The sequence below is a fragment of the Sinocyclocheilus grahami genome, unplaced genomic scaffold, assembly GCF_001515645.1.
Source record: "Sinocyclocheilus grahami isolate Dianchi unplaced genomic scaffold, SAMN03320097.WGS_v1.1 scaffold63.1, whole genome shotgun sequence".
NCBI lineage: Eukaryota > Metazoa > Chordata > Actinopteri > Cypriniformes > Cyprinidae > Sinocyclocheilus > Sinocyclocheilus grahami.
Window position 1 is genome coordinate 1,655,001 of NW_015505242.1, and position 24,228 is coordinate 1,679,228.

General features: G+C 37.9%; 2 protein-coding genes across 4 annotated transcripts in view; both read left to right on the plus strand.

Annotated features, from left to right (window-relative positions):
- LOC107584801 (mitogen-activated protein kinase kinase kinase 2-like) overlaps positions 1 to 11,550 on the plus strand; it is a 15,352-nt gene extending 3,802 nt beyond the window's left edge. For 2 of the 3 annotated variants that reach the window (XM_016271564.1, XM_016271562.1), the window contains exons 2-17: positions 1,695 to 1,767; positions 1,901 to 2,016; positions 3,998 to 4,038; positions 4,990 to 5,089; positions 5,178 to 5,291; positions 5,393 to 5,489; positions 5,756 to 5,886; positions 5,997 to 6,076; positions 6,607 to 6,674; positions 6,763 to 6,855; positions 6,957 to 7,175; positions 7,565 to 7,713; positions 7,798 to 7,929; positions 9,254 to 9,383; positions 9,568 to 9,745; positions 10,283 to 11,550. In XM_016271564.1, coding sequence (XP_016127050.1) covers positions 1,764 to 1,767; positions 1,901 to 2,016; positions 3,998 to 4,038; positions 4,990 to 5,089; positions 5,178 to 5,291; positions 5,393 to 5,489; positions 5,756 to 5,886; positions 5,997 to 6,076; positions 6,607 to 6,674; positions 6,763 to 6,855; positions 6,957 to 7,175; positions 7,565 to 7,713; positions 7,798 to 7,929; positions 9,254 to 9,383; positions 9,568 to 9,745; positions 10,283 to 10,502 — 1,872 coding nt within the window. In that variant the 5' untranslated portion in view covers positions 1,695 to 1,763 and the 3' untranslated portion in view covers positions 10,503 to 11,550. Of the gene's footprint in view, positions 1 to 1,323; positions 1,360 to 1,694; positions 1,768 to 1,900; positions 2,017 to 3,997; positions 4,039 to 4,989; positions 5,090 to 5,177; positions 5,292 to 5,392; positions 5,490 to 5,755; positions 5,887 to 5,996; positions 6,077 to 6,606; positions 6,675 to 6,762; positions 6,856 to 6,956; positions 7,176 to 7,564; positions 7,714 to 7,797; positions 7,930 to 9,253; positions 9,384 to 9,567; positions 9,746 to 10,282 lie in introns of those variants that run through there. The other variant, XM_016271563.1, reaches the window with a different exon arrangement.
- Positions 11,551 to 16,984: 5,434 nt separating this feature from the next.
- The window catches only part of LOC107584802 (cytochrome P450 27C1-like), a 16,849-nt gene continuing 9,605 nt past the window's right edge, over positions 16,985 to 24,228 (plus strand). The window contains exon 1 of the mRNA XM_016271565.1: positions 16,985 to 17,335. Coding sequence (XP_016127051.1) covers positions 17,093 to 17,335 — 243 coding nt within the window. The 5' untranslated portion in view covers positions 16,985 to 17,092. The remainder of the gene's footprint in view (positions 17,336 to 24,228) is intronic.

Consider the following 24,228-nt stretch of genomic DNA (forward strand, 5'->3'; position numbering starts at 1 on the left):
ACCCTAACCTTAACCAGCGAAATTGACTGCACTGCGGGATTGGCGCTGAATAGCACGGTAAAGAAAGTTGCAGTTCAGGAGATAAACAGTTAATAAGATTATGCCATATATGAGATCGTTCCGTAACTCCCCAACCGGACCTCACCGGACAATGGCACCTTTATAGTTACACCCAGCGTCACTACCCCCTCCTACCCTGAGAATTTCGAGCCCCGGGACACCCCCACTGCTTAGAACAAAGCGATAGAGTAAAATCGTTCCCCTGCGCTGCGCTGGGACGGCTCGCGGGAGAGCTCGTGGGTGATTCCCGTTTATATCATTAAGCAGATGTTCAAACTCCAGTCCGAACACCACTGGCCACAAGCTTTGGGCTCTGCTCTCACGGAGAATATTTACTTATATAGCGTATTTTATTTTAGATGAACTAGAAACAATGTTTAATTTATAAAGTTTTATTTTGAAATGTAAGTCAATAACAATTGGCTGGAGCCAGAGCCAATGGTGAAAGTCTTTGTGCGAGGAGACCCCGCCCCATTTTGGAGGTTCTGCCCACTTTTGGAGTTCACGCCCCATTTTGGAGATCTCCGGTCTGCAGTTATATCTACTTGGAGATTCTTCTCACACTCTGGCCATCCAAGATGTAGACGAGTTTGTTTCTTCATAAGAACAGATTTGGAAAAATTTAGCATTGCCTCACTTGCTTACCAATGGATCTTCTGCAGTGAATGGGTGCCATTATACCATCATGTATTGTGATGTGAAAAGCTGCGTATTTGTAATAAACATCAACACGTTTTTAACTTCAAACCGTTGCTTCCAGCTAAAATACGAGTCCTACATCCATAAAATTGCCTTCACCAGTGAAAAAGTCATCTCATCTGAAGGAGGCGAGAAATATGCACAGATCAAGCAACTTCGATCAAGTGAAAACAGTCCAAAACATTTATAAACAAATATTTTGATGACAAGAGGACAACATGGGGTGAATGTTTGTTTGTTGTTTTTTCTTTAACTAGAGGAAGTCTTATTATGGATTATAGACTCTTAGATTATAGAATATATATTATAGAAAATTATATTTTGGCCAGAAGCAATGCTTTAAAGTTAAAACACCTTAATGATGGATTTATTTCATACAAAAAGCATGGCTTTTCACTTCACAAGATGTTAATTGATGGATTGGAGTGGTGTGGATTGCTTGTGGATTATTGTGATGTTTTTATCAGCTGTTTGGACTCTCATACTGACTGCACCTCTAACTGCAGAGGATCCACTGGTGAACAAGGGATGTAATGCTACATTTCTCCAAATCTGTTCCGATAAAGAAACTAACTCCTCTACATCTTGGATGGCCTGAGGGTGAGTAAATTGTTCAGCAAATTTTCATTTTTGGGTGAACTATTCCTATAATGAGACTCGAGATTCTAGTGTGATGTGATAATTCTGAGTAATTGCAAAAAAAAAAGTTCTCTTATTGTAATTTCATATCCAACAGCATTGCTTTCTAATGTGCTGCTGTATAAAGATGAACTTTTTGCTGTTCTGTGGTAACAGAACAATTTAGTGGCAGTGATTTCGCTGTAGTCTTTATAGATTTTGAATGGTTTATTGTCACTTAGCACAAATATTTCACGTTAATCTTATTAATAAATAATGCTATTATTTATGTAACAAAAGATTGTATTCATGTGCAGGAGAAAGGATCCCATTTCATGGGACAATCCTCTTTCCTTTACTCCTGGGTGAACCGGTGATTTCTGAAAATGGGTACGTGCTCAGTTTTTAAAAAATTGTCAAAATACTGAAAGAATTTATCTATTAGAAGTACAAAGGATGCAATCTGTGTTTATATTGAGAATCCATAATTATAATGAGAATTTGTAATAAAAATACGTTGTAGATGAGCAGGAGGCCCTGAATTCCATCATGCAAGACCTGGTGGTGCTGCATCGATCCAGTCGGCCATCTGGTCTGTCTGACCTGGGCAAACCCAAGGCCTCCTCTCCCAAGAACCAGGTCTGCTTTGACTCTTTTGTTATTCACATCAGCACCAGCTACTTTTTTTTTTATTTTAAGAACAAAACTGTTATCTCAGTGTAGAATAAAACACATTATGACAAATAGGTATTATAAGTTATACTACAGCATTTACCACTTATGTCACTTATATCTACCTAATTTTTCCCATAAGAGTGGGCGAGGTCATTTGTAAATTTAATGTGTCTGGCTTCCGGTGTCATACGCTTCCAGCTATTTTTGTACAAAACAGCTTGATTTGCTGCTTGATATTATTGCAAACTGGTGTGTCTTACCATATCATTTTAATGTATTATCTTAATTATAAACACACTGGTTTGTGGTGCAAAAAGTTTTACCGTTTTCTGCACTTTGTTATTCTTCTCATTATTTCCCTACAGTGGCTAATGAACCGGAAGTCTCGCACATTCACAGAAAACGGCTTACTTCCACGTTGAAAAATAAGGTGGATACTGTAAATGTGACCACAGTTAAATAAGGGTGATGACATAATTAAGCTGTACAAAGGCCTTCATACTAGAGGGTTATGTAGTTAAAAATGTTTTTTTTAAACATTGAAAAAAAATGTTGCATATTTTTTAAAAAGTATTTATGTACAAATTTTTAGTCTGAGGAACCTTTCATTTAAACCAAACAGCCTGTGTTGAACAGCGTAAGAAGATCCAAAATGTAAGATGAAAATACTGAAACAGTCTGGTGAAAGTAAGATGAAAATACTGAAACAATCTGGTGAAAGTAACCTTAATTTTTTATTTTTTTTTAATCATTATATATTTATTAATATATATGTATTAATAAACTGCTATTTATTACTATATATTTATCTAAATGTATTTTACAAAAGCATTTTATTAAAGGAAAAGTACCACAGAGACTTCAATTATCACCAGTGATGCTGCATTCATACATATACATACATTTCTTGAAATAGAAAATTTGAACTCATTACTGGAAATGATCAACTTTAAAAGGATAGTCCACCCAAAAATGAAAAAATTACCCCCTGATTTACTCACCCTCAAGCCATCCTAGGTGTATATGTGTATATATATATATATTGTATATGACGAATACAATTGGAGTTATATTAAAACATGTCCTGGCTCTTCCCAGCCTTATAATGACAGTGAATAGTGTCATATTCTTACACAAACACATCAATTCTGCTCAGAAGGCCTTTATTCACTGCCCTGGAGCCGTGTGGAGCACTTTTTATGATGGATTTATGCACTTTATTTTGCTTCAAAATCTTGACCACTATTCACTGCCATTATTAAGCTGGGAAGAGCCAGGACATTTTTTAAAATAACTCTGATTATATTCATCTGAAAGAAGAAAGTAATATACACCCAGGATGGCTTGAGGGTACGGAGCCCCTGAAGGGACCTAAGCAAAAATAAAAAATACACAGACTATCGCGTGCTCATGAGAAACTACGGGAAGCCAAAAACACCGAAAGCGGGACGAAACAGCGTGATGTTACAGAGTTCGTGCCGCGCTGACCTGTTAAATGCATTGAGCTGCGCGACCGACTCGACAGCGCAGGGAGGACATGTTTGCTAGCGAAAGTTTCTCGTGAGCACGCGATAGTCTGTGTATTTTTTTTTATTTTTGCAAAGGTCACTTTAGGGGCTTCGTATGAGGGTGAGTAAATCATGGGGTAATTTTAATCTTTAATTTTTACAGAATTTTTCAAAAAGAGGCACTCTGTACTAACAGAGCTGTGAGACAAGGATGGATTGTGAAACTAATCTATCAACACAGTCACAGGCCAATTAAAAAGTGCACTAAAATCATTGCAATATTCACATTGTTGCTTATTTTCTATTGCACACAAATATAATTGTGAATATAAATTTATATTGAATATGTCTGTGTTGCCCAGTGCTGTTTCATACTGTTGTGAATAAGAAACGGTGTGCATTGATAGATGGGTAAAACTGTGTTTTCTTGTCCACAGAATGATGTAAGGGTGAAGTTTGAGTACCGAGGAGAGAAGAGGTAGTGACCACAATTCCTGCTTCTGCTCCACATTACTTCCTATTTTTAGCACTTCCCTCTAGAGGTTTCTCTTAATTAAACCTGTCCGACAGAGCCCTGTAGATGCTGTGTAATGGATGTTGTGTTAGCTGGTCCAAACCTGCATTTTTATTCCCAGACCTTTAGGATCACTTTATATAAAATGTTTTGTTCTAAGCAAAATTAACTAAGGGGCTCCTTATTTAGTTAGCGTTAGTTAATTAGTGATGTAGGTTTGGGGTAGTCATGTGTTTGTGTGCATCTGGGTGTGTCTTCATGTATTTGTGTGTTAGGGTTAGGCAACCCTAGGTATGCAAAGACTCAACCTAACACTGCTAGAATAGACTTCATTCATATTCCGACGTGAATGATTTTTATTTATTATTTGTTAACTAGTAAAGTAACACATTACTTTTAAATTTACAATTAAATATCGAAGTTACTTTTTCAATTAAGTAATGCAAGTTCCTTTATTTTCCCATTTATTCACTGACACCTCTCCTGTCAAGAGGTTGAGAGAAATTGGGAATGAGGTGCAGAAGTACTTCCTTCAGCCTGAAGCTTATTAATTTCACTACTGGTTTAAAAATGCCTTTAAAGTTGCCAAAAATATAACTTTGGGGTTTTTTGTTATTAAAAAATAAATGAGCAAGCCCGCCCCAGGTGATAAAAAGTAACATAATGCATTACTTTTCATAAAAATTAACTAAGTAATGCAATTAGTTTTTTATGGAGTAGTGTAATATCATCAGGCATTACTTTTGAAAAGTAACTTTCCCCAACACTTGCGTTCACTACAGCTTAGAAAGCTTTAATACAAACTTAATTTTGTAATTATTATAATTCGAGAATGCATTTGGAGGAACCATTTGCTTGATTCTGTCAAAGTAGCAGATGATGGTGTGGTTTATGATTTATTATGTGTTACTTAAGGATCCTGCAGTTCCCTCGACCTGTCAGTCTGGAAGATCTGAGCGCCAAAGCTAAAGTAGCGTTTGGGCAGAGCATGGACCTGCATTACACCAATAATGAGGTAAAAGATGCTACATCTTTATCATATTTCTGTAATATTTATTTGAATGTTTTCATATATGCCTGTTTTCCTTTTCTCTGTCCTGTAGCTTGTGATTCCGTTAAGTACTCAGGATGATCTGGATAAAGCTGTGGAGCTGCTGGATCGCTCGGTGCATATGAAGAGCCTAAAAATCCTGCTGGTGCTCCCCTCCTGTACTCAAGTCAGTGGGCATTATAAGCCACGTTCAGAGAAAAAGTTCTAGTCTGAGACCTGTGACCTAATCTAAAAGCTAAAATGTTTCAAATGTTCTTGTGCTTTCAGAACTCTGTCTACAGTAAGGACCTGCTGCCAGCTCATGAGAACTTGGACAACACAGACTTTAGTGTTGCTGATAAAAAGAACATGCTGGCACTCATAGGTGGGTTGCATCCTTGACGTAACTCAACATTAAATCGAAATTGACCCTATTTGCTTTCTTAATGCACATTCTTTGAAAGAAAAAATATCTTCATAATGTTTTAGGAAAATATAGTGACTTACTCTTCTTCTGAAATGACTTTCCATTTGGGTCTATGTGACAAATCATTTTTACTTTTTAATCCCACATCTTGATCTACCTGACTCTATTCTATTCAGATTATAAAAGTGCGTAAGGTGTTTATTGCTCTCTTGCTGCTTCTCCAGGTTATCAGTCAACCGATCGTAGCTCTCCTCCTCCAGGCTATATTCCTGATGCTCTGCAGCAGGTGGCCAGAAACGGCTCTTTCACAAGCATCAACAGTGAGGGCGAATTCATACCAGAGAGCATGGACCAGGTACATAGTCTTAACACATCTGGTTGAGCTGATGTGGGTGTACTAATCTGTAGCATAATAAGCCTGTGTCCTGATGGCTCATTTATCTTTTCCTGTCTTTCTCTCTATAGATGCTGGACCCTTTGTCTATGAGCAGTCCTGAGAATTCAGCATCAGGCAGCTGTCCTTCATTGGACAGTCCACTTGACAGGTGAACAACTAACCCACACCCACATGCAGCCACAATCAAACTATTATAGAAGACAGTGCCTTGCCCAGAGACTGAACTTATATTCACAGCATTCCTTTAGTATGTCAGGAAAGGTATTAAGCAGCACAACTGTTTTCAACATTAATGTAGCATATTAGAATGATTTCTAAGGATCATGTAATACTGAAGACTACAGTAATGGCTGCTGAAAATTGAGCTTTGCATCACAGGAATAAATTACATTTTAAAATGTATTAAAATAGAGAAAGCATTATTTGAAATTGTAATAATATTTCACCATATTAGTAGTATTAAATGGTAAATATTAAATAAATTAAATATATCAAATAATATTTGCTGTTTTTTTTTTTTTTTGATCAAATGAATGCTGCCTTGGTGAGCATGAGAGACTTCTTTAAAATCTGACTCACCCTAACATTTTGAACAGTAATGTACAGTTCATGCTTGCAGTAAAAAAAAAAAAAAAAAACATTCTTTTTTTTTTTCTTTTTCTCATGGATCTCTTACAGTGATCCCTATCCCAAATCCCATATGCCTCGAGCCCTGAGCTACCCTGATAACCATCAAGAGTTCCCTGGTAAGCTGTTTCTGATCTTTCTGCTTTGATGTCACATGAATACTAACATTCCTAAGTCTATCTTGATTGTTTCTACCATGTTTCACAGAGTATGACATACCAGTGTTTGAAAAAACAGGGAAGGGAGGAACCTATCCTAGGCGATATCCCATCTCGTTTGGTCTGCATGACTACAGCGATGGTGAGGTTATATTGGACCATGGCCATAAACAGAAGCTTTGTTAATTTTTCCAAAAAGCAAAATCACGCTGTTCTTAAATTGGAACATCTTTTTCCACACAGGACGAAAGACCTTTCCCAGGGCGCGGCGGACACAAGCTCATGGTTTTCATTCTCCAGTAAGTTTCAGTCCAACTGAGCAGCAGAGCCCCAGCACTAGCAGTGGAAGCAGCATCTTCACTCCTGAGCTAGAGGAACCAGGGCGCAGACGCCGTGGCAGCGACATAGAGCCCAGCTCTAACCCCACTCTCTCAGTCATGGACATCAGCCCTCCAAGCCGCTGTGAGTGGATTTAGGTTTAGAGGAGAACATCTTCTGTTGTTCCAGTCTGTTGTTCTTTTTAGCTTACTAACTAAATCAAAAATTAAGCAGCATAACACTTTTTTTTTTTTTTTAAACTGGGATAATAAGAAATGTTAATTGAGCACCAAATCAGCATATTAGACTGATTTCTGAAGAATCATGTGACATTGAAGACTGGAAGTCTGCTGAAAAATTCAGCTTTGTCATCACAGGAATAAATTACATTTTAAAACACATTAAAATAGAAATGTTATAAATAGAAATCTTTAATAGATTATAAATCTAGCAAAACATGATGGACTAGAAAATGTATTTAAATTAATTGGTCAAAAAGCAGAGGGGAAATCGTCTCTTTTCTTTGTGTATAGCCCCTCGGGCTCCCACAAACTGGCGTCTAGGGAAGCTTTTGGGGCAAGGAGCATTCGGGCGAGTGTTTCTATGCTACGATGCAGACACTGGCAGAGAACTGGCTGTTAAACAGGTGCAGTTTGATCCGGATAGCCCAGAAACCAGCAAGGTGAACAGTGTTTTTCAGGCTTTGTAAGGTTAATGTGGTGTCTAGTAAACCTTTGCACTTATTGTGGTTTGTATGTGTGTTCAGGAGGTGAGTGCTCTGGAGTGTGAGATTCAACTGCTGAAAAATCTATTCCATGAGCGCATTGTTCAGTACTACGGCTGTTTGCGGGACACGCATGAAAGAACTCTTTCTATCTTTATGGAGTACATGCCTGGGGTAAGTATGTGTTAATTCACTAGAACACACATTCTTGTATGCTAACTTTGTTTTCTAAAGGTTTTACAGCATTGGAGAACTGTGCAATTAATCGAAATAAGAGTTTTGATTTTGATTTCGGCCTCCAACGATTATCAAAATATTATAATTGGGGTAAAACGAATATTGCGCCCCATTCTGTTCCCTTTCCAGTGGTGCACTTGCATCCTCAGTTAAAGCCCGATTTCACGTGCAATTCAGTAAAAATGTAACGTGACTTTTGCAAAATGGGACGTGCTTGATTTATTATAGTTGATTAGATTTATTCGTGTTTTTAAAAGCATGAAAGAGAACTTACACTGTTCCTCAGGAGGATTTCTGTTCATGCGCTCAGAGACAGAACAGAACAAGGACATGTAAAGTCAACTTTTAGCTTATGGTGTGCACCTAAACAGTCAAATATACGCAAAAATGTGTCAGAATGCGGCGTTTGGTGATTATTCACGTAAACCCTCGTTGGTTATGTAATAAGTGAATGTAAACAGTTGAGAATGAAAATACGTGTGTAACAGTAAATTGCATCCGTGCGGCTCTTAAAGTGACAGTAGGCTATATTCCTGCTGCTGACTTTGTGCTTGATATTAATCAAACAACAAAAGACAGAGAAAATCACTCACTGCTCTTGACCTGAAGGACTTTTGTAGTTTTAATAAGAAACAAAGGAAGTTTAATTCTTACAGTGAAGACTATGCTGTTTTATTTTACATTCGATTATTCAATTTATGTAGTAGGCTGTTAACTGAATACTTTAGACTTGAAGCACTGTTTGTTTGCTTTTTTTTCCCTTTTCTATTGTATTCCTTTGCTTTTGTTATTACAGTTTAATTATCGTCAATAATTTGAGGACTTTTTCATTTATTTATTTATTTTTTTTACTAATATTAGTTACCTTAGTATTCTGCTGTGGTATTGAGAATTGTTAAATTTCACTGGTCTCTAAAATGTAGATGTCATAGCAACCTTATTTACAGAAAATATGTACACACGAATATCTTAATGTGTACGTTTAAGTACATTATTGTGGTAATTACATTGATGTTAAACAGTAAATATACATAACAGTTCTTTTCAAATCAGACATGACTGATTGCGGTTCAGTAATGGAGACATTAATTCAATAACTGCCCTAGTGGATGCAGAGTTCATTTACTGAAGGATTTGTGCAACAAATATCTTATATTTATCCATGTTAATGATTGAATTTTTTTTTGTGAGAGAAACTAGTTCAAGTCAGGACTGTGTAGATGCTGTCTGTCTTTTGAAATTTAAATGTTATGTTCCATAGGGCTCCATTAAAGACCAGCTGAAGTCTTATGGTGCTCTGACGGAGAATGTCACACGTAAATATACACGGCAGATACTAGAAGGCGTGTGCTACCTTCACAGTAACATGATCGTCCACAGAGATATCAAAGGTAAACCAACTGCATGTGATGTTGTCAGTTATTATGACCTGAATAGCTTTTTTTTTTATATATTTACGTGTACACATATAGATGCAATACATGTAGCACTCAAACTTCTTTTGGAACTGTCCTTTAAATGTCTCTATCTTCTAATGCCTCTGCATGTACATGTCCTGTTCTTTCATCCATATAGGTGCCAATATCCTTCGAGACTCCGCAGGTAATGTGAAGCTGGGTGACTTTGGAGCGAGTCGGCGGCTCCAGACCATCTGCCTGTCTGGAACGGGCATCAAGTCAGTGACAGGTACACCTTACTGGATGAGCCCAGAGGTCATCAGCGGAGAGGGGTATGGCAGGAAAGCTGATATCTGGTAAGCACTTAAAGTCTGCATGAAATTAAAATTCACCCACATCTTTTTTGTAAGTGCACGTGATTGTGAACTGCTCATCCATGCATGTTTCATTTTTAAAAATTAGTTTTACCTCCTAATTTTTAATTTAAATGTCTTAACTCAATGGCAAAATGACAGACTTCTCTCTGGTGACATACCGAACTGCTCCAATCATTTAATATACTTAAACCAATCCCTTCAATCAACAATAAACGATGGGTAGAACCAAGTTCTCGCTGTACATTTTTTACTGTTTCAATATTCTGTTTAACTTGTGTACGTCACGACATGGAAGAAAAATGTTACTTCCATTTCAATACGAATTTAAACCTTTTAAGCTGAAATTGTGATACTTGTGGGCCTCGACAATAAGGACGTCTGATGGCCCGGGGTCAGCATAAAAGACTCTGTCCTGTTTCTAGCACATTGAAAGAACACTATTAGAAAATATATGAATATGTTTTTGTGTGTCTCACAATCACATTAACAATGATGGTAATACCACCCTGATTCCAGGAGCATCGGCTGTACCGTTGTGGAGATGTTGACTCAGCGGCCGCCCTGGGCGGAGTACGAAGCAATGGCGGCCATTTTTAAAATCGCCACACAGCCCACCAACCCCACTCTGCCACCTCACGTGTCGGACCACTGCCGCGATTTCCTTAAACGGATTTTTGTGCAGACTAAACAGCGTCCCTCTGCTGAGGACCTATTACGGCACACTTTTGTCCACTAGCCACTCCCCCTTCCATCTCTGACCACTCAGAGACTTCCATAAGTGTCTGTAGGACCACTCCCTTTTGAGACTCCTCCCAGCAGGCCTACGAGCCCCTACCCTGACTGGAGCGCATAGCGAAGAGGGCAGTGGCCTAATCTCACACCTCTGCTGGGGCAGGAGGGTGATTTGGAGCAGCTTGATTCCGTATGAAAACATTGCACCTTGATTTCACTCGGGTAAGTACCCCTAAAGACTAACGAATATCGGTACCCCCCAAAAAACTAGAGGATGTTGTCTTTTAAAGGCTTTCTTTTATTCATTTGTAATGTTTTGATATGGGGAGTCTGATTGGGTTCTGGATGCACTGGGTTAATGCAGGAAGATCTTGGAATTTCAACCCCAGAGCAAGGCAGGTACACCAATACGCTGCTAAAGGGTAAAAGGAAACAAAACCGAATAGATGACCGAATTCAAGGGACTCTTCAGCCCGGCTGTCATGGCTTCTTAAAGTTCTCATTTTCTTGCACAGTCCTCTTTGAACATACACACAGGTACATGGACTCTGATCAAAAATCTTACTGTAGAATATTTACTCACTATGCTGTACAAACATTTATGTTTGCTCTCTCTCACCTTCTGATTGCAACCACACACTTGAGTGTATTCGCTCTGTCTAGCTCTAGAATTCGTCAGGATCTTGTACCAGTTTCTGCTTTGTTTCTGTTTTTACTGTGTGCCTTTTTACACCGTCTCCTTCCTCTTTTTTTGTATTCTGCTCTGTTTTAAGTGTCCGATAATTTTTCTAGAATTTTATAAGTTTAATGCACAGCTACTCACAAGTCGTTCTGACTTTGGTCTGTACAGGAATTATTTAGGACAGTTCGGCTCTTCATACTGTTTCTAGATCGGCATAAGCAGCCTCTGCCTTTTCCCCCTTTGGTCCCTTTGCTGGCAAACTGATCTCTGTTCAGGTTCACCTGTGCATTCTCTTAACACAGTGCCGTACACTTCAATCTGATCAGGTAGGCAGGTTGAATACACACTCACTCACCAAAGCCAAAAAAAACCCGGACCACACAGCCAGGGTTTAGTGCCTGGACATTTCACAGTAAGAATCGCTCTGATTCCAGTATAAATCTCAAGAACATAGAGCGTTTTGAATATAGAAATGGATTGCTCTCAGTATGAAAGTTGACACTGTAAGTGCACTTCTAGTGAAGACTACACAACCCGGATCCTTTCTGCTGATATTTTCCATACCAGACGTCTGATGTTCCAATTGTTCTCGTCAGAAGTTCTCACTCTAATGTATATCCGTAGGTTTCAGAATATGTAGAATTTCACAAATCGTAACAATACTCAGCACTTGATAGTACTTAACGGTTTGCCTATATATTAACCTCGCTATCCCACGATGCCTTGGGACAGGACGTTTCACCCGTTCACACTCTGGTTACACACTCCCTGCTAGTGAGCGCTCCTGAATATTTTAGTGAGTGGTCATGTTGCAGTTCAATACTCATTCAGAGATCTTTCCTCCACATTGTGCTGTAGTGCCTACCTTCAGATGTCATGCTTGCGTACCTTTTGGGGTTACCCTGTTTTCTTTATTCCTTGTCACAATCTGCAGTTTTTTAATTAGAAAGCTATTTATTTTCCCCCTCTCATAAATATTGAGAGTATAGTACTAGTGAGTTAGCATACGCGTATGTTAATTTAATAATCATAGAATGGAGACACAATTAAAATTTAAGCAGTGATTTCATATTGCTTGCTTGTAGTGACCTGAGAATAAGATTAAGCTTCATACTTATGGTCCGTTCACACAGGACACGTTCTTATGTTCTGTCTGTGCAATCTGTAAATTGTTGTTTGATTTTACACATGTGGGTCAATAACATTACATTGACATTAATGGCATACTTTTTAAAATTAAAATACATTTATTAATATCTGAATTAAAATAAATTTAGATTTTTTAGCGTAATATCAAATTGGTTAGGGTGATACAACTGTCCTGATATAATGAAGAAAAAAGCTGCATTCAAATAATATATATATTTTTTAAAGAAAACCTTAAGTAAAGGTTTATTCTTTATGATTTTTTATTAAAAAAAATATTTTAATAAAACTTGAAAAAAAATCAAAGCTGTGCTAAAAGAAACATGCTGAAAGATGCAAGAAAAGAAAACTTAAATCAGGAAATTATATTATACCACCCTCTCTTAAAATATTAGAACATTTATGACTATCTATTTTCATGACTGGTTAATTTAGGTTGTAAAATGGCATGTTGTGTTTTAAAAAACCCAAAAATGTGATGTTGAATTAATAAAATGTGATGCTAAAATGAATTTAATAAAATCTTTTTTTTACTTGAACAATTTATTAATATTTTTTACAATTAAATAATATATATAAAAATGATTAAAATGTACACTCACATGTATTCAAGGAATTTGATTGGTTACACCATTTTTAGAGTAATTAAACTCTTAACTCATGAAACCAACATGAATACAAAAAGTGCATTTTTAAGAATCGTTAATGCTATTATTTGCCATTGACCCATGTGCCTGCCTCTCATTGTTAATTTTAAAACAATGAACTAATGAACACATCCTTTTCATATGTGATCTGTCTAGCTGTTTCAGTGCAAGAACACGTCCTGTGTGAACACTGTAACTGTAGCAGCGTAAACTACCCCGGGCAGATAGATTGTGATAACACGAAAGAACTAGCTTTTTGCTGTCAGTAAGGGTAATTACAGCAATGAGACTGCACGTGGTACTCCAAGCAAACATTTACAGTTTTCTGTTGATGACTAAGAAAGTCTACCTCCATTGTGTAGGGTTAATTAGGTATGATTTCATGCGGCTGTTCCGGATCATGATATCTGGGAGTGAAGGACATGACCTGCTCACACAATAGATCTACTTTATTAGCGGTTCTCTATCCGAGGCCCCCTTTGTTTGCTCTTGCACCTTGCAGCTTTTTAAACACTTTTTTAAAAAAAATTTATGATGCCATGTGATTTTGGCCCGCCGTTGCCAACCCTGGGTTTCTGTGGCAGTATTTGAAGGAATTTCTCCGCACCCAGTATAACAAGAAATGTTCTGGTCTGTAGAGGTTTAAAGTGCCAGTTCGTAGAACTAAAACCACATTTATTTTAATTTAAGCATTACTGGTTCAGATGGTGTACAGACATACTACACAAAAAAGTAGGCAGTGTATGTTTGTAATGCATGTACTGTTAATATTTTCTTTTAATGCTGAAATGTTTGCACATTGAGACCATGATTTTTACACTGATTTTAATACTTTTGCCAGTGTTCGTCAGTCATTCTGTGTGTGTTTGTAAGCGACGTGTGAGCTTGTGTGAATGCTTGTTTTCTGTTCATGCCGATATGAGATGAAATGTTTGCCCTGGTTACCAGCTTTGTTGGTTAGGTTGGTCACATGGTCACTCACTGATGTAAAGTCTGCTCTCGTCTGTGGTAAACGGTGTTGGGCAGTAACTAGTAACTTAGTTACTGTAATATTACGGTACTTTTTGCAGTAACTAGTAGTGTAACCAATTACTAAGATTTCAGTAATAATATTAGTTACCATCCATAAAACAGCTTAGTTACTTAATTACTCAACCCCACTCGCTGATTTAAAATCCAACAATCAAATAATTTCTAGATTTATTTTCATAATTTTCACGAGTCGCACATACATGTGATGTCTCCAGTGCAGCAGGCAAGCTTGGAATATGGAAAGCTTACATTCAGCCGATCAGAAGTATTGCATTATATTGATTTTGTCTGGAAAAAAAGATGATCTGAGCCTTATTGTGCAAGTTGTGGCTTTACTTTACTCTGGCATTACATCCCACCCACATCCCTCTGATCAGCATGCGGTACATTATATTACTATAATAATTTTTTTGTTGTTGGAAAATTAAAGTTTCTTACAAACTTATGTGATTTGATAAAGTACATAATAAAATATAATCGTATATGGGTAATGGAGAAATTACAATTAGCCTCAAGCTACACATGGCAATGAATGAGATTAATGCAACGCTTCTACTTGAATGTCACTATCAATCACTAGAATTTTATGTGGAAGATACACTGTTACAACTAGTGGGGCGTGAAGAAAATGTAGTGTCACTAATTACTGTTGCCAGAAAGTAATAAGTAGCAATATTACTTTTGAAATTAGTAACTTGTAATGAGTAATATATTACATTCTTTGAGTAACTAGCCCAACACTGGTGTTAAACATTGCCATTGTTATGCCACAACTTGTTGCTCAAACAAACACACTTGCAAAATTAACAGACAAATAATGGTTGGTTTTTGTAAGTTCAGAGTTAGAAAGTGAGAGCCGAATGTCTAAATGCTGACTGGTGCCAAAGAAACTGACTTGGACCAACATGACTGGTATCCTGGCCAAAGGTTGTTGTAAAGCAAATTGAGAATCTTCCTACTGGAATGTAATGTCAGATTATTTTTACACCACTAAGTGGCATCATTCAACTATTTGCCTGTATATAAAATAGTTAGATTTTTTTTTTCTTTGAAATATCACTCCAGTTTACCAATAGAGTTCCATAGCTGCAGAATGCATTGTTTATTTATGAAAGTAATTACAAGAAGATCTCCATCAATTCAAACAGGCTGGATTCAGTGAAACACGCCACTGCTGCCACTCCAGGGTCATGCACTTTGTATTTGTTCGTGTGAGTGTTATATTGTCTGAGTGTGTTTGTCTGTTTCAAAGAGACTTCTTTTCTGTGTTCCAGGTTGAGTGAGATTATTGCCAGCGCACTTAATGCTTAACTGATGACAGAAAAGTAAAAAACAAGACAAAAACAAAAGCAGTTTAGAACTCTGAAATGAAATGTACGTTTTTTTTTAGGCACTTGTCTGGTACAGAACGTATATCTGTTGTTTGTCCTCTGTCTATTGTATGAGAAAAGCCATGTTTATAATTCAATTTGGTTTGTGACCAATAAGCCTGTTTATATCAAATCTGTATATCAGTGGTACGCATAATTTTTTTTTTTTTTAATATATATATATATTTTTATTTTCTCTTTTTTTTAAAACTCAAAATTCTAAGCATGATTGGCATCATAAAGGCCCACCGGGGCTCTGTGGTCTGCTGATGGCAGCACTGATCTGCCTATTTGCAGGATGACATCATGAGATTGTCTATGACGGCTGGCACTTTGTAAAGTGTTGCTAATGATGATGAAAATAAATAATAAAAGATATTTATTTCACATTTCATGATGCTATATTGATTGATCTCAAGATTATGCTGCAGTACATTTATCAGCAATGGCTGATTCTCATGAAAAGCCTCAAATTATCAGGGAAAAGGCTAGAAAAAGTCTTGGAAATGTAGTACATCTTATAGTCATCATGTATAAATATTTGTACAGTTAGACATAGCTCTATATATAAAGTTTGTGGTCGATGAGGGTTTTTAAAAATGTTTTTGAAGGAAGTCTCTGATACCCAGGGTTTATTTATTTGATTAAAAATAGAGTAAAAACTGATTATTGTCAAATATTATTACAACTTAAAATAACTGTTTATTTGAATGCATTTTAAAATGTCATTTATTCCTACAAAGTTTTAACCATCATTTCTCCTGCCTTTAGTGTCACATGATCTTTCAGAAATCATTCTAATATACCAATTTAGTGCTTAAGAAGCATTTTTTATTGTTATCAATGTTGAAAACAGTAGTGCTTCTTAATATTTTTGGGGGCGGGGGGAACTGTGAGGTAGGTTTTTCAGGATTCATTGATGAATAAAGTTCAGAGGAATAGCATTTGTCTGAAATATAAATATTTTGAACATTTTAACATTATGAATGTCACTTTTAATCAATTTAATGCATTTTTGCAGAATAAAAGTATAAACAAATTTTTTTTTTAATCTTACTGCCCCCAAGCTTCTGAACGGTTGTGTATTGTTTTAGCCGTAAGAGAAAAAAACCCTAATATACACCTTTGTACAGTTGATTAAACATTAACGCCTTCATGTGTGACCGTTACATAGTGTCAAACTCTGTGTGTGTGTGTGTGTGTGCATGTTTGTGGTTTGAGGACACAAATTTGTATAATAACATGGGTATGACATAGGTATTACAACGAGAAGGTGATTTATGAGGACATTTTCAGTGTCCCCGTAATTCAAAAGGCTTATAAATAATTCAGAATTAGTTTTTTTGAAAATGTAAAAATGCAGAAAGTTTCCTGTAAGGGGTAGGTTTAGGGGTAGGGTTGGTGTAGGGCAATAGAATATACAGTTTGTACAGTATAAAAACCATTACGCCTATGGAGAGTCCCCATAAACCATAAAAACAAACCCGTGTGTGTGTGGTCGCCGACCTGGGCTGTGTCTCAAAACCCAGCGGACTGCCTGCCTAGGAAGCTTCGTTGGACGTCATAGGCGTTTTGGTTTGAAACGCAAGGTTGTCTATGTAGGCAGCTCACTAGGTTTTGAGACGCGATGAATCCCGCCCAGGGTTTGACACAAAACATCATCTAGAATGCGATCCTCCTGAGTATCAGATACTCTGTGCGACGGACGCCAAGCATCATGTTGTCTTCTGCTCTGGTGAAAGCTGATCGTCTCGCAGTTCATGTTGGTAAAAAATATGCGCCATTTTATGAATTCATAGCGCGAACCCTGAAGTCTCAAACAGGCGATGTAGATTTTCACAGCGCTACATTGTTCACGGGAAAAAACAAAACTATAGATGATCTACCGGGACCCAGTCTGGCCACAACTGCATACTGGCTCTTCGTCAAAGGATACGCGGATAAAAGTCATGCAATGCAGGTAAAATTTATTTATTTATTTTAATGCTTTTGCAAGTAGTCTGTATTCTCAAACTACTGCGTCACATGAATAAATGTTTCTTTCGGAGTGTTTTAAGATGCAAACAATAATTAATACAGCAAATGATAATGTTTAAATGGCCTATATATATATATATATATAACTATAAAGTGCTGTGACTTTGCTAACTACTCGTACAGGATTTGTTAAGGAACATTTTTCATAATTTTTCTAATCAAAAAGCATATAATATATAAACGTAGAGACTCTGGCATCTGATATCTGTAAATGTGAATGCAATATGGAAAGCCCTTTTAATATGTATTCCTTAAATCTAATATCTAAATACTAATCCAATTATGACTTGTACTGTATCTTTTCCAGTTTGTCTAGTAACTATTTGTCAGATGCAAGTAATTATTCCAACAGTTCTAGTACTTTATCATTTTATGGCCTTCTGTGGTTTAGATATCAGCTATCGTTAGGTTGGTCAGTATGAATATTCTATGGAAAAAAGGGTCTGAAAGTTGCTAAATCTAGTGCTAAAGTCGCGCTCGTGTGTGTGTGTGAGACGTGGGAGCTGATGGCAGGGGGCGGTGGATATTTGTGGCGGTCAGTGTGGATATTGTGGATGAGTTCTTCTGTGTCATCACGTTCTATTAGTTTTACAGCTTCAGTTTCGGAACTTTCACGCTTAGTAACACATATAGTTGTTCACTCAACACAGTGCAACAGTGAAAAGGGACTTCTTTCAAACAGTGTCGCGTTCCGAACGTTGTTTAAGCGACATACACCGGTATTGCGGTATTTTAAAAATTCATATCATAACAAAAATAAACACCGGTATTCATTATGAACCGGTATACCGCCCAGCACTAGTTAATCGTAACTATTCCAATAGTTACTAGTACTTATTCACGCCATACTAGAAATGAAATGTTAAATATTAATTACCTATTTGAGACATTAGCATCGATCCAAATTGTTACTTATAGCATGTCTCTCGCTACTAGCTACAATTGTTTTTTTATATATTAAAATTGATTTATTTCTATGGCTACTATACAGTTTTGCTAAAAAACCTTACTAGCAATTTATAAAACGTTAGTAAAATTTATAATACAAACCAGTGTCTAATAAATTCATACTAGTGTCTATTACTTTAGTTCTAGGAAAGCAGGGATATATACTAAAAATTTAGTTTGGCAGGTATAAAGGCATTACTTAGTGGGAATTAAAACAGGTAGTAGTAACATAAAATTGGTAGTTAGTTTTTGGTAATAAAGTTTAAAACGGCTTGCCATATTTATAGAACTTTATAGGTCAGATGTCTGAGCACATTTAGTAGGGGGTGGCGTTTTGTCCAGTGGCCTGTATTCCAAAGGTTGCAGGCACTGGGATGACAGAATCTGAATCACCATTGTGTCAAAGAACAGGGCACTTAAAGTTGCTGTAAAATATTGTTTAGAGAATGCTACCAATGATCAAATGACCCTACTGCCTGATACAAATCACACTTATCTCTTTGTCACCCCCTGTAAACGGCAAAAGGAATTTGAATGCGGCCCACACAATTTGGCCAATCAGAAAACTTGGGAGGCTGTTCTGTCATAATAGCACTTTTGTTTGTTTGAGGGACTTGACATGCCAAGTTCTGATTTAACTAATTTATTATTATTGTTATTTCAGGGCAGTTTGTCCAACTGTTTGTCAACCAGTGGAAGATGAGGGAGTGTTTGTGAAACCAGATTTCATTTGGTGTTGCTACTGATGTAAAAATCTGCTTTAAAGGGATAGTTCACCCAGTAATTTTAATTCTGTCATCATTTACTTACCCTTATGTCGTTCCGTAAGACTTTAGGTAATCTTTGTCCCATTGAATGTCCAGGTATTTAAAACTTAGAAGATCCAAAAAAGGTCGCAGTTTAATCCAAGTCTTGTGAAGAGATATGATCATTTTATATCATGAACAGATTTCATTTAAAGGGGTCATATGATGCGATTTCAAGTTTCCCTTTCTCTTTGGAGTGTTACAAGCTGATTGTGCATAGATAAGATCCCTGAAGTTGCAAAGACTAAAGTCTCAAAACCAAAGAGATGTTCTTTATCAAAGTTAAGACTCTGCCACGCCCCCCTAAAATGGCTCGTTCTAACACCCCCCCACATATCTACCTCACTATGTGGAAATATTAGCATAATGCCGCCCAAATGTTCACGCAAAGAAAGAAGGTGTGGTTTCAGTAACCGCAGTTAGTGTTGAAGCAGCATGTCAGGGAGACGTTGTGTGTTTCTAGGCGAAAGCAAAAGCACTTTATTTGGCCTTCCGAAAGTAGATGCATTTAGGAATCTTTAAGATGACTTACAACAGAACAGCAATGCATTTTATGGACGACCGGTGTCAGCTGTCTTAACCGTGGCTTGTGTACTGCAAACACATACCAGCTTCATCACTGTGTCGGTCACGCGACTCTGTTCCCCTTTCGGGCTCTGTCTTTACTTTTATTTTGAAAGATGAAGCTTGCGATTATGGTAAGGGGCGTTACATTTCCGACGAGTGCTTGCGGTGTTCGGCCAATCACAATGCACTGGGTCAGCTGACCAATCCCTCCTTGCGCTTGTCGGAAGGAGGGACTTTGTAGAAAACGAAGCGTTTGAGAGAGGCGGGGCATAGAGTTTTTTGAACATTAAAGCATGTCAACATATTCTGTTACACCAAATACACAAAATAATGATCTTTAAAAAAAGCATCATATGACCCCTTTAAGCTTGTCTTTTTGTTTCAACCATGATCGACACACATAAATAGAGAACATTATATATGGTAAACATGGAAGCTCTATGAGTGTGTTTATATCTGTTCATCATATAAAGCTATAACTGATTCTCTATCTCTCAAACAAAAAACAGCTATACAAATATTTGAAGTAGGGATCAACTGTATTACTTCACAATATACTCAGCTACATCAATGAAGAGTTTTCCCACAGAACAGCACAGCACTCTTTCTCAGACACAGAGTATGCTTTTTCAGCCCCCTGAAGCAAGAGTGAAGCATAAGCTATAACGTGCTCTTCTCCTTCTATGTCTTGAGTCAAAACTACTCCCAGTCCTTTCTCACTGGCATCTGTCTGCACCTTAAATTGTTTGGTAAAGTCTGGGGAAATCAGAACAGGGGTTTGAGTTAGATCATTCTTGATAGTTTCAAATGCTTCTTGACAGGATTCTGTCCAAGCCCAAGTGGCTCCCCTCTTTTTTAGAGCATGTGGAGGGGCTGCTTTTTCTGAAAATCGTGGTACAATATGTGATACCATCCAGCAAGTCCTAAAAACTTTTGCACATCTTTCAGAGATCGAGGCACAGGAAACTGACTCACTGACGCTATCAGGATCCGTCTTAATGCCATCACCTGAAATCACGTGGCCCAGAAAAGTTCGAGACCTTTGCATCATGTTGCACTTTTTAAAGTTTAAAGTCAGCCCAGTTGATGTAGGCAGCGGAAAACTTGACTGAGGTGCAGCAGGTGTTCATTCTCATCCTTTGAGTATACTACGATATCATCTATATATACCAAACAGCACTTTCCCTTGATTTCTCGCAGTACACATTCCATTAAACGCTGAAAGAAGGCTGCGGCATTTTTGAGGCCGAAAAGTAGATGTAAGAACTCAAATAGCCCTGAAGATGTCACAAAAGCAGTTTTACGTATGCTTTCTGGCTCCAACTCCACCTGCTGCCAGTATCCACTTTTGAGATCTAAAGTACTGAAAATTCTTGCTCCATGTAAAGTTCCCAAAATATCCTGGATTTGGGGCATCAGATAAATATCCAAATAAGTTTTTGAGTTCAGTCCACGAAAGTCTACACAAAACCTAGATCCACCATCCTTCTTGGGAACAATAACAACAGGAGAAGCCCATCGGGAGTTGGAAGGTTGAATTATATTATTGGCTAACATCTCCTTAACCTCTTTGTCAATTAATTGTTGTTTCTCCACAGATACACGGTAGGCTCTCCTACGGAGAGGAACTTCATCTATAGTGTTGATGCAGTGCTTGAGTGTCTACCTCATTTGTGCAAACCATAGGCCATTCACTCATCAACTTCTCTTAAGTGACTCTGGAACTCTGAGGTGGTATAAGCTTTGAGTGCTAGCTGTTGAACAGCCAATGAGACTTCTGATGATACTGCTCCACTAGGCAAAGCAAGATAAAAGGACACAAGGAGTTGGAAAAGGACTTAGCTGGCAAAAGGGGAAACTTCTCACTCTCGTTTTCCTCTTGGGATATTATGCCATGTTGGGCCCTTCCCAGCCGAAGTTAAGAAATCCCTACCCAGAATTATTGGTACTGTCAGATCTGAATCTCTTAACACATACAACATTAATTTTTGTTTTTGTCCTTGCAGCTCACATTCCCAGTTAGACATGCCTATGGAAGAATGCATTTGACCATTGGCTAACATAAATGTATGTCCTTTGCTTGGATTCCACTGCTCTTGTCCTTTCAACTGGTTCCAGCAGGACTCCTGAATTAGAGACAGGGTGCTCCCCGTGTCCACCACAGCCTGAAAATATTGACCTCTTAGTAATATGGGTAAAGTCACCATTTTCAATTCAGACTGACTGGGAATTAAAACAGACTGAACTACTCGGGTGTTAGCATGGGTTGACCTATGGACGGTGTCTCTGTCATTAGGAGTCTTTTTCTTCTGCAGCTCAGAATTGGCATGGCTCCAATATCATTTGGATTCTTAAAAATCTTTCTCGATTTGGGTCTCTATCCTTACCAATTCCCTGACGCCTCTCGCTGTTCCCCGTAACAAGCTTGCAAGACGGGGATTACAGTTTCTTAATATGGCTTGCACCATCTCTCTCTCGGGCATGTCCTTCTTCCATCTTAGGCACAATGCCCTATAATGGAATGCAAAGTCACGTATACTCTCCTTAGCCCCTTGTTTCCTCTCCAGAAGCCTTCTTTCAGCTTCAGCTTCATAATCGTCATTTAAAAAAGAGCGAAGAAAGATTTCTTTAAACTTGTTCCACGTCAATACAGTTCTTTTCTCTGCTAACCACCAATCTTTTGCTGTGCCCTTCAATACTGAAGTAAGAGCAGCGAGAATTTCAGAGTCACTCAGGGGTCGAATGGCCAAATATTCTTCACATCGCTCGACAAAAGACACTGGATCAGTCTCTGCCTCACTTCCAAAATGGGGAAACTCTACTTTTACAGGGGGAAGATACGTGGGTGCAGGTACAGTTTCAGTGTTAACTAAAAGATGCTGCGATGATGGAACGTCATGGGTCTTCCTCACACCTTGACGTGTAATGGTTGAGTACTGCTCAGGAGCGGATTTAGATACTGGAGTTGATGTTCCTGGTACCCAGGATCTTAGCTAGTTATCAATCTGTAGATCTCTACTTTTTAAACAGTCAACCATAGACATCCCCAAATCTTGTATACTCAGTTCTAAGATTCTTTTAACTCTGTCACACTCTCTCTCGATGTGATAGGCCAGCTTTTCCTCCAGAGAACCACACTGAACATCAAGATCTGCTTGTGAACAGCACTGGCTCACGTTCTGAATACAGTCTGCACTGCATTTCTCCAGGATGACAACTCGTCCTTTTAACTCCTCTATTACTGCCTGTAGGGACAAGTTCAAGTCAGCTTCCTCCCTTTCATCAAGTGGTAGAGGCATTGTAGAACGAGGTGGTGGGTCTGCATCTGCAATGGAATCATACTCTTCAGAATTAATATACAGCTCACTCAATGTATGTATGAGTTCTTTAACAGCTTCTCTACGAGTCACAAATGGGCCAGCTGTAAAATCAGGGTTGGGCACGCTCTCATCCTTCTCACCAGGACAAGTCTTCCATTTCTTATTTTGCAAATCAAAGTAGTTAAGAATAAATACAGATTTGTCCCTGTTTGGGCGCCATCTATAACCGATTCTCTATCTCTCAAACAAAAAAAAACAGCTATACAAATATTTAAAGGAGGGATAAACTGTATTACTTCACAATATACTCAGCTACATCAATAAAGAGTTTTTCTCAAACCTGTTTGTTGATTAAGTTCTTGTTTTTATGAAACATAACATATGCAAATCCCACACTTGTCAATGACTCGATTCTTCAGAGATTTCCATTTACACCATACATGATTAACCCATATTTGTGGTAGACCTTGTCAAATCAGATCAATACAAACAATGACCAAACAAAATGAAAAAAATGAAAAAGCAACAATAGTAGAAATCAAACAATGACCCAAAATAAAATAAACCACAGAAAGCTTTATCATTGGAAAGAATGCTAATACTTGTGATAAAGTCCACGATGAAATTTGATGACAATCAAACATCAACTTTGAATACAAAGTTGATGTATTCCCTCAGCGACCAGCACAGATCAGCTCTAGGCATGACGAAGCAGATATCGTCCTCTTTTGGAAGACCAAACAAAGTAGTTTCACTTTCACAAAGAAGCACACAGTGTCTCCATGGCATGGCGGCAGCAACAATACTACAGCGAGAATAAAAGTTACGCCTTCTTTCCTTGCGTGAACATTTGGGCGGCGTTATGCAAATCTTCCCACATAGTGACGTAGACATGTGGAGGCGTGTTAGAACGAGTCGTTTTAGGTAGGCGTGGTTAACTCTTATCTTTTATAAAGAATATCTCTTTGGATTTGAGACTTTAGTCTTTGCAACTTTACAGATCTTGTAACACTCCAAAGAGAAAGGAAAAATTGAAATCGCATCATATGACCCCTTTAAGACATTTCTAACTTTAAACCATTGCATCCAGCTAAAATACCCCCTTGGGAGTTTACTGCAGCCCTCTAGAGGCCACCCCCCCCCCCCCCCCCCCCCCCCCTCACACCCACCTCTGA